Below are 10,883 nucleotides of genomic sequence, written 5' to 3' on the forward strand. Positions count from 1 at the left end.
TGGTAAATTCAAGTTTATTTCTGAGAAGTTATATGGAAAGTGACTGGGTGGAACTACTCTTGCAACAGTCTCTTAGCCTCGCTGCTTTTGAGTATATTCTACGAACTTTTCTTTCCTCTGCATAATAGCCTGCAATCTAAGTCAAGGTTAATTGCTATCTGGACCTTTCTGAATTCTCCCCCTTCCTCAGATTCTAATTTTTGCAGACTGTTAGGTCTCTGCAATATAGTTTTTTACCCCAGATATAAAGTCCTGTGACTCATTATAAAAAAACAATATTAAAAATACCCTATTTGGGCCGGCCCTGTGGCTTAGCGGTTAAGTGCGCGAGCTCCGCTGCTGGCGGCCCGGGTTCGGATCCCGGGTGCGCACCAACGCACCGCTTCTCCGGCCATGCTGAGGCCGCGTCCCACATACAGCAACTAGAAGGATGTGCAGCTATGACATACAACTGTCTACTGTGGCTTTGGGGGAAAAAATAAATAAATAAATAAATAAAATTATTAAAAAAAAAAAAATACCCTATTTGGGGGGCTGGCCCGGTGACGCAAGTGGTTAAGTATGCGTGCTCTGCTGCGGCAGCCTGGGGTTTGCCGGTTCAGATCCCGGGCGCGCACCAACACACTGCTTGTCAAGCCATGCTGTGGCGGCGTCCCATATAAAGTGGAGGAAGATGGGCATGGATGTTAGCCCAGGGCCAGTCTTCCTCAGCAAAAAGAGGAGAATTGGCAGATGTTAGCTCAGGGCCGATCTTCCTCACACAAAAAAAAACACAAAACCTATTTGGGAATAGCTAGAGTGGGTTTAATTCCATTGAGCCCTTTAGAATTTGATTATTTTATGTTTATAAATAGTGCAATTGATAACATTTCCTTTAATTATTATTGGTTAAATACATTGAACCAATAAAGATTTTAGTTCATGTTCTTATATTCACCATAAATTGCAGAGTTAATCAAAAGCATCTGGTATGTCTTCTTTTAAGGCGTTCTGTGCAAAAGGTATGTAGGAATTTTGGTCAATCTGTTATACACTTTGTGAGGCTCTTCACACAGTTCTTAGTTTAACTCTTTTTTTTTTTTTGTGAGGAAAATTAGCCCTGAGCTAACATCCGTGCTAATCCTCCTCTTTTTTTTGCTGAGGAAGACTGGCTCTGAGCTAACATCTATTGCCAATCCTCCTCCTTTTTTTTCTCCCCCCAAAGCCCCAGTAGATCGTTGTATGTCATAGTTGCACATCCTTCTAGTTGCTGAATGTGGGACGCGGCCTCAGCATGGCTGGAGAAGTGGTGCGTCTGTGCGTGCCTGGGATCCGAACCCAGGCCGCCAGTAGCAGAGCACGTGCATTTAACCACTAAGCCACGGGGCCGGCCCTTTAGTTTAACTCTTTATTGCCTGAGTTTTGAGACATTTCTCTCTCTCTGCCTTATTAACTAGCAGCCTTAATAATACCCGAGTCCAAATATGTTGGTCGGCTCCCACACCTGTGTCAGGAAGGGCTCGTCATCTGATCGACACGGGCCCTCAGCACTTCCAAGGCAGAAAGCCAGCATCCACCACACAGGAGCTTTCCACCTAGGAACTTGAAAAGTTCTGAAAAGCTTCAAAAGATTAATTAAGGTTATATTCCGTATTTAGTCATTATTTCATATGTTCTAAAAAGAGATACTGCTGAACTAAGTTATGTTATTCCACATAGAGTAGGAAAATATGGTGATTCTAGTATATCAATAGATTAAAAAAAGAACATTTACACACATTTTTCACCTTGTAATACTCATTTTTGGAAAGTGTCTTAAGGAAACTATCCTAAACACAGAGAAAAATCTTATGTAGAAAGGTATTATCACTTTAGTTATAGTCACCAGTAAGTGGTGACAGCCACCAATAGGAGAATAGAATGGAATGCAGCTATTTAAAATGATGTTTCCATAATTTATGAAAAAGTCCTTACGTAATAGTAAGTGTTTAAAAGGATATAAAATTATGTAAATTATACACTTCGTGTTTGCAGCTATGTAAGAAATACATAGAAAAAGTCTAAAAGGAAACATCCCAAATTTTAATTAGTTGCCTTAGGTGATAGAACTTTAGGTGAGTTTTTTCTTCCTGCTTTTATTTTCCACATATCTTATAATGAGCATATATTACCTCTCTAATGGTCAAAAAAATAAACTTTAAGAAGAAAGAAAAAGTATGCAATAAGATATAATTTATTCTGAGATATTTTATGTGAGTCATTTTGAAAGAATTATACTTCTGAATTGTGGAAGGATTATTTTTGCTTGAGGTTAGAGATGAACTAGGAAGCAGCTTTATGAAACTGTTGCTCTGCTCCTGCTTGAGACCTGACATGACAGACATGGCTCAGTTCTTGATACTTGTGGACGACGATTGAGATTGCGCTGTTCTCCATTCAGGTGTCACCAGTTAGCTCAGCAGTGACACATGTGCCGTCTACTATAAATGCTTTCTCTTTTATAAATAAGCCTGGTTAGTGCAGCTTTTAAATGCACATGGTAAAGGCATCACATAGTTCTCTAAGCAGCTTTCCGTGTCTAAAAGTGTCTTAAACAACTACTGTAACATTGATGGAGTCATTGAAATACATTTTATGAGTTAATAGTTGCCTTAAGTTTTAAACTAGCTCTATCTTGAGCATGTATCTATATTGTTTCTCATATATAAATATGAACTACTGTTTTACCTGTTGAAGGCTATGCTATAGCTTGGGGAAAATAATAATTACTGTCTTGAAATGCAAAAGAAAACTAAGCAATACAGTCAGTCAGAATATATTATTTCGTGATGGTAATACTTTCTTAAAATACAACAGAGGGAGCTGTCTGAAACAGATTCCATATTTAAAGATAATTTATGAGGAATCATTTTGACTGATTTTAATGTGATTTCAGCTAGCTTTAATCCTAACCCCTTTCTTCCCCTAAATTAAAAAATAAATGTTAAAAATTTTTTTTTAAATCCTATCAGTGAAGATGCATAAAAGTCGCAGAGAGACCAAAGCTGGGGCAAAAGCTCTTACGCACTTTTAACCTCTGTTCTCACTTTAAATTCTATACATCTCTATTGACTTAGAGGTGTAAACTTTGAAACTCTCATCATAGATCCATCACTGTCTATGAGTTTGGGATGTTGGTCTTAATTTTTTACAGGTGTATGTTTATAGTTTTGGGTAGTCTGAAATTAGTAGCATCTATAAACTTAATGACTAATAGTTGTTAGCCTCACTTTGAATGAATACTTATGGCCTCCACATATTGTCAGGACTGCTTATGGTATAGGTTTCAAGGGCTTCTCTTAGTGTTTTGGATATACCAAGACCAGCCTCTGAGGGATATGTAGAGAATGTATATAACAGCCGTAGGTTACCTTGCCTGGTATGTGAGTGTCTTAAGAGTACGTATAGATAGATTTTTTTTTTTAAGTTTGGAAACTTGCTATAGAATACATTTATTTTAAATATAGAAAGCATGAGATGCATTGTATAAGGTGGCAGCTCCATTTCTGTGTGGGATGTTTAATTGAGAGATGTTATTTTCAGTCCCCCTCTTTTGTGAGCTCTGCTGTGAACTGCAAACTGTGTGCATATGTATAAAAGGTTAAGAGCCCGGGTAGCTGAATGGGGTGCCATGCTGTTAGCAGACGACGAAGGCAGTATTACTCACCAGGTGCACGCCGTCAGCTCTGTAGAAGATTCCATCTTCATGGAGTCATCTCATGGTCCACTTTTTCTTGAAGCCAGGTAACATTTCCCACAACTAGTGGGTTGGCCTTGTTGGAGTTTTTCCAGCTGGAAAAACTGAAACCTAAGTATTCTCTTCCCTAACTTTTTAAAAAAAATAAAACATTGCCTGTTGGAAGAACTAACTTTCAAGGTGGAATGAGCCTGTGTTATCACTTTGCTTTGTAAAGTAGTAATTATGTAAGGAGTGATTTTTTTTAAATAGACTGGGGAGGATAAGAAATTGGAGTGCTGTGTGTTGTTTTGTCATGGTGATAAGCATGGAGCACCCTGGCTTGCATTATAGACTTGGTTCTAGGGATGTACAGATTGCGTTTTGTGATAACTAATCTGATTGTTCACTCTTTGACTGTTACTGAGACAAAGTAGTTGTGTACAATTTATATTCTTGGCTCTTAACTCTTTTGCGTATGTCAGTGTCCTGGTCTTTTAATGATGTCTGACTTTTGCTGCAAATCTGTTTGTTTAACTTAGTTGTGAAATAACCTAAACTAGACAGTCTCTCTAAGCTCTTAATTCTGTAAGTTTTCTACATCACCTCAATTGTATTCACTTAACTAAAACTTCAGTGACACTTGAATAAAATGTTCCAACCTTTGCTTTAAAGCTGTATCCTCTTTATGGTAAGCTGTCATACTTGAGACTCTTGAGGGTGCTTAGCAGTGTTATTAACTGAGCATGCTCACAAACTCAGTTTGTGGTACAGGCTGTCCCTGTTCTTGTCATGCATAATACAGCTTCTTTTATGTCATCTACCTTTCAGTCCATCCTGTTACATTATGTCCTTTAGTTGGTACCATTGTCACTGCCTGTCTGACTAATACCAGGGTTTGGTTTTTTTTTTTTTTTTTTTTTTTTTTTTTCTTTCTGTCTTTAATCAGCAATAACCAAATTAATGCAAAGTGGTAAACCTTCCCCTCCCCCTTTGGAATTTTTTTGGTAAATTTTTATGGGGCTGAATGTTTCCAAAGTTGACTTTAAGAATTGCTCTTAGAAAAGTATTGTCACTTGTCACTTAACTGCTTACAAGAGAGCTTTCGGTTCCTGGGGACAGGAGATTGCACATGAAGTTCCATGAAATTGACTCTCAAAATTGTGAGATCTGTCTTACCTCTCATTTTGAAGGACCGTGGTGGTATTAAAAAAGTGGTAGGTTGATTTGTCTAAGTTCTCTGTTTCCCATGTGAAGAAAATGTATAAAATTTTAGATGTTGTTTACTCCTAAATAGTAGCTAATTGTAAAGACATTTGTCTTTATTAATGTCTACATTCTGACTTAAGATAATGATTAAGCAGTGTACATGTGGCTATATTGATAAATGTTTTTGGTAAGCATTACTGTATGCAATTAGCCTGACAAGTGTGCTAATACTTCCCTAAAAGTAGACTGTTAATATAGCTGGTATTTTCTTTCTGATCGTGTTTTAAACATTAATTATATTTTCTGACTACAGGCACGTGACACAAGCTGACCTCAAGAGCTCCACGTTTTGGCTTCGAGCAAGTTTTGGTGCTACTGTTTTTGCAGTTTTGGGCTTTGCTATGTACAAAGCGTTATTGAAACAGCGATGATTTAAAAAAAAATACTGGCCCTACCAAAAAACAAATACTTTTATGTACATTCTGAATGCTTTAAATTCTGCTAGAAATATTGAGATATTTATACATGCAGAGTTACTTTATTAATATTTGTAATTCATGCATAAGAGTATTTTAATGATAGTTATAACTGCAGTATTGGCTAGCGTATGGAAAGAAACAGCTTAACAGCCAAACTAAAATGGCTAAATTTCAGAGGCCAAAAGGGAATATTTTGTAAATAATGTACATACTGAGGCAAGATATGGTCTCCCAAACTGAGTTCTAGAAAAGATGTTTCTAGACGTTTCTACATGGTATTGTTAGTGCTCAGTGGGCTCACTCTCCTAGGTTTAAGTCAGCTCAGAGATTGTATTTACTCATGGATCACTTATTTATTTCACATTTACTCAGAATGATCTTTGGGTTCTTTAAGTACATGAGGCACAATTTGCCATTTTCTCTGCGTTTTTAAAAACAAACAAATCGGTGTCAGCTTACCAAAACAACTTTCAGTCACTCATGGTAGGCCAGCCGTGAAGCCGTCCTGCAGTCTAGAAAATTGTATAGCTGAGTGTGAGGCTCTCCTTTAAGGAAGGAGTAAGCTAAAGGCAATTAGAGGCGTTACCTATGTGATTATGTTGCTTCCTTTGTCAGTATGTTGAATTTTATAGCCCTTTCAACTAAATGAGAAAAAAAGATTTGTATATTATCAATGTTTTTAGTTGAAATAAACAGTCACCATTACTACTTCCCGAAGTGTAAATCTGTGTATAATGGCTGTGTCTATTATCGTACATTACAGCAGCTGCACGTGTCCTGAAGTGTTCTATATCTGGCTAGGATAACCTAGAAGCAGCACTTTTTTTAATGGTAAAATAAATCTAATGAATATAAACTCTCATGATAAACCTATTTTTTCCATCATTGACCTTTTCAAGTATTTAAATAAATAACTGCTGTGTACTGTGATCTTGAGTTTTTTGTCTTACAAAGTAAATATTTCTGTACAGATGTGAGTGAAATCCTCTGGTTTCTATCTTTCTTACCTTAAATTATTTTTATACAAAAAATGTACTCATGTACTCATTAGGAAAGAAGACGAGTATGATTTAATATATATGAGGAAATCTATTTTAAAGTTGTGGGGAAATCTGTTCTTAGAAAAGGCGAGTTGTTTTCCCCTACACATACCTAACTAATGTGGTTTCTGCTATGATTGCATGTTTATTTTCTCCTTTAATGTGACTTTTTCCCCTTTGCTGTTCTGAGGGACGTTTTCTCACAAGATCTCACTCCTTGAGCAGCTGTAACTGCGTAACTTACCAGCTATAAGCTTGTAAAGTATTATATGCCATATTTAGTTGCATACTCCCCTATCTCTCTCCCCTCTTTTTCATTCTAAATTTGAGGAAAAGGAAAAGTAAGCAAAAATCTGGGGACTCTTCGTTGTCATTATTTCCTGAGATTTTCCAATTTACCAAATAAGTTCTGTCAATTATACAGATTCTAATAACTGTAAATTCTTTCCTAGTTTTTCCCTGTTCAGGCTAAAATATTATTTTAAATGAATATGCCTTATAGATTGTTGTGTTTCTGAGAAACAGAGGAAAGAAGGTAACTTGTGAAGAGGTGACAAGTGGTGTGTTGATATATTTAGATTTTCTCTCTTACTCTCTTCATTGAAGCTTACTTGTTTGATTCACGAGAAGACAGACTGGCAGCTGCCCTATTTCTCACCTGCTCTTGGCACATCTCCCTCGCTAAGCCCAGCAGCCTTTCTCAACTGTCAGTCAGTCCAGGCATGCGGGTTAGCAGCGGGAATGCTCATTGATTTCTCCTCTTTAACCTACAGGCACACAACGGGTATTTTTCCTTATTTCACATCCAGTTTAGGGAATAGTTAATGTAGGGAAATATGTGAATGGATACAGTAATAGGCTTCTTCTGGCTTTTACGATTTATTCAGAAGATGCAAGCTGTAAGAGTACTAAGGAAAAATGAGGAAAATAGGAACCTGAGGATTAAAAGGAGATCTTTCATTTTGCACCAATTGCATTGTCTTGTAAATGGACAGTTCTGAGGCTGCTTGCTACAATGTTTTAATGAATAGTGAGGCAGTCATGCGAAGAAACATCACTTGAAGATTTGTAGGCCTGTGGCATAGTGTAGTAACTTAGCCCTACTTAGCACATCAAGGGTCTCTTGCTTCTTGCCATTCATATGTCTTGCTCTTTCACATCTAGCTGAAAAATGAGCAATGTACCGCACTGTCGGCGCTTTTAAATGGTACAGTAGGAGTGGGCCCTGGTGTTAGGAGTTTGGGGAGCACATAACTTCTCTGAAATGGCCTATGAAGAAGAGGTAGGAGGGCTGTGGATATCTGCGCGGATCTGGACATCAGCTGTCAGGGGAAGGCACCACAGAGGAAGTATACTGATGAGCCAGTCCTGAATGAAATGAGAGCTTTTCTGACCTGAGGGAAGGCAACTGACTAGCACAGGGGGAAATAGAGGTAAGTGCTCAAACTCTATGTAGAGCATAAATCCTTCCTAAACAGGCCCTGAGAATGCAACTGGTGTCAGCTTTGATGCCCCTTTTGTCTGAATTGTATCAGTAAAAGTCAATGTAAAGTCATCTTTAAAATATATATGCAGGCCGGCCCTGTGGCTTAGCGGTTAAGTGCGCGCGCTCCGCTACTGGCGGCCCGGGTTCGGATTCCGGGCGCGCACCGAGGCACTGCTTCTCCGCGGCCATGCTGAGGCCGCCTCCCACATACAGCAACTAGAAGGAGGTGCAACTATGACGTACAACTATCTACTGGGGCTTTGGGGAAAGAAAAAAAGGAGGAGGATTGGCAATAGATGTTAGCTCAGAGCTGGTCTTCCTCAGCAAAAAGAGGAGGATTGGCATGGATGTTAGCTCAGGGCTGATCTTCCTCACACAAAAAAATAAAATATATATGCAAATCTTAAAAATGAGTATGTGACCTAATTTTCATTAATACATTTATTTGGCATCATCCTTTAATTTTTTTTTTTTTGAGGAAGATTGGCCCTGCACTAACATCTATTGCCAATCTTCCTCTCTTTCTTTTTTTCTCCCCAAAGCCCCAGTACATAGTTATATATCATAGTTGTAGAGTTGTAGCTCTTCTATATGGGACGCCGTCTCAGCATGGCTTGATGAGCGGTGAGTAGGTCCACACCCAGGATCCGAACCAGCGAACCTTGGGCCACCAAAGTGGAACACATGAACTTAACTGCTGTGCCACTGGGCTGGCCCCTATCCTTTAATTTTTAATAGTCCATGTGATTTTAGGAAGCTGATTCAGGACTAGATACTTTTTGAGAAAACTCACATCAAGATGCTAAATTTATATAATGTTTACAGTATGAGAATGCCCCATGCAGGTAGCCTGACCTTTCCAAAAACCTTGATCCCCAGATTCATGGTCCCAATAACACACTTGTTAAAACCCCTAAGCTTGCAAGTAATTCTTGTCTTGTAACTCTATTTATCAAAAGTCTCCATCAGTGAGAGCGAATGCCTGTTAACCTGTTTGGCCCTCAGCTCTGTGGAAGCCTTTGCCCTGTGAATATCGCAGTTATGTATGTCAGATTTTTCTAGTGCGTCCCAAATTCGGAAACTCTGCCCCCTTGCTCCTGTGGCAGACTCACCCTTGTCAGACCATTTGACCCTGTTATTTTTGGTTGAGAAAGTATGGGCAGGGGCCAGCCTGGTGGTGTGGTGGTTAAGTGTGCGTGCTCCGCTGTGGCGGCCCGGGGTTCGGATCCTGCGCGCACACCCACACACCGCTTGTCAAGCCATGCTGTGGCGGCGTCCCATATAAAGGAGAGGAAGATGGGCATGGATGTTAGCCCAGAGCCAATCTTCCTCAGCAAAAAGAGGAGGATTGGGGACAGATGTTACGTCGGGGCTGATCTTCCTCACACACACAAAAAAGAAAGTATGTGCACCTTACTAGAAGGCGAGGTTTTGACGTCATTAGGAAACACTTCCTAACTTCATAGTGCCATTCTGATTCCTAGCTGTATTTTCCAATGATAGAGTTCTGCTCTGTAGATTTTATCTTCTCCTTTAGCACAGACAGTTGCAGAAGTTGGACAGTGAAATTGAGAGATTGTCATTCCTGCTTGGTTCGAAAGGTGCGTGTTGGATGTATCACACAAAGAGGCATTGCCAGTGTTATCTTCGTATGTTGAAAAATCCAGATTCTACAAGAACACTTTTTCGGTATTTTCCTATTTGTAGTTTACATATAAGTCTTTTATAATCAGATAACCTTTGGAAGTGTTTATTATTAGAATGATATGGGTATATATGCTGTAGTGTAACTCATGGGTCACAAACTTTTCTGTAAAGGGCTAGATAGTGAATATATGAGACTTGCAGCTACTCCGTCATAGTGAGAAAGCAGCCATAGACAGTATGTAAACAAATGAGCATGACTGTGTTCCAATAAAACTTTATTTATAGGCACTGAAAGGTGAATTTCATATAATTTTTACGTGTCACAAAATATTCTTGTTTGATTTTTTTAATCATTTAAAAATGTAGAAACTCTTCTTCGTTCATGGGCTGTACGAAAACAGGCTGTGGGCTGGCTTTGACCAACCTCTGGTGTAACAGATGAAAGTATAGTAGCAAATGCATAGCAGCATTTACTAGCCGTTCAAAAATTTTACCTGATTTTTTTGGAATTTGATAAAGTATAATAACTAGGAATATAGTAAAACATGACTATAAAAACTGTAGTCATGTTTTATTTGTAGGGAAACTAAGATTGGACTTGCAGGAGGTATTTGGTTTGTTTCTCTCTCACCGCTGGTCTTGTTCACCCAAATGTGGTGCTCTGGCCAAGCTGGGGCTCACTTCGAGGGCAGTTTGGTGCTCAGAAGGTAAAGGGAACATCAATTCCAGCTTCCTCTAAGCCCTCGCCTGGAGCTATTCTTTTGGTACTTTATCCATGTTTGTTTTCAATTTGGCCAATTGTGTAACTGGCATACTTGGAAGGTGAAAGACTCCCACAAGAGTATTTAGTTTGGACTGTAGTTATCTGGGAAATCGACCCCCTTGTGCCCATGACAGCATGATAGTGCTTCTTCTTTCTTTAGATTTTTTTTTAAGTCAAAATTTCAGAGTGTAAATAGACCACAAAGGTCATCTAACTGCATACTCTCATAGCGTAAGCAGAGCACAAAAAGTAGAAGTGACTTGTCCGAAGCTACACTATTAGTCTGTACCTGAGCTGGGACTGGAACCCAGGTGTCCTGACTCCCAGCTCCGTACTCCTTCCACTGTAGGAGCCAGCCCTTAACAACTGATTTGTTTTATACCTTTAGTAAGTTTGCAGTACATTCAGTTTAGAAAGCCAGGCTTAAGAAAAAAAAGAGAAGAAAGAAAGGAAAAAAAAACCCCACTTAAATGTTTGACATTTCTATTACTAAAAAGGGTTAAAGTTGGCAAAGCAAGTCTTCTGGAAGCCTTTCGTTTCCTCCGAGGCATCTCGCCTTCGCTTC

The 10,883-nt window shown here is 39.0% G+C and overlaps 1 protein-coding gene across 5 annotated transcripts in view; it reads left to right on the forward strand.

Moving 5' to 3' along the window:
• The window catches only part of RHOT1 (ras homolog family member T1), a 60,274-nt gene extending 53,962 nt beyond the window's left edge, over positions 1-6,312 (forward strand). For 4 of the 5 annotated variants that reach the window (XM_004441897.3, XM_004441898.3, XM_004441899.3 and 1 more), the window contains one exon: positions 5,217-6,312. In XM_004441897.3, the coding sequence (XP_004441954.1) occupies positions 5,217-5,334 (118 nt within the window). In that variant the 3' untranslated portion in view covers positions 5,335-6,312. Of the gene's footprint in view, positions 1-3,618; positions 3,763-5,216 lie in introns of all 5 variants that reach the window. The other variant, XM_014796381.2, reaches the window with a different exon arrangement.
• Positions 6,313-10,883: the final 4,571 nt, after the last annotated feature.

The sequence above is a fragment of the Ceratotherium simum genome, chromosome 16 (assembly GCF_057802395.1).
Source record: "Ceratotherium simum simum isolate JZ-2026a chromosome 16, ASM5780239v1, whole genome shotgun sequence".
Classification (NCBI taxonomy): domain Eukaryota; kingdom Metazoa; phylum Chordata; class Mammalia; order Perissodactyla; family Rhinocerotidae; genus Ceratotherium; species Ceratotherium simum.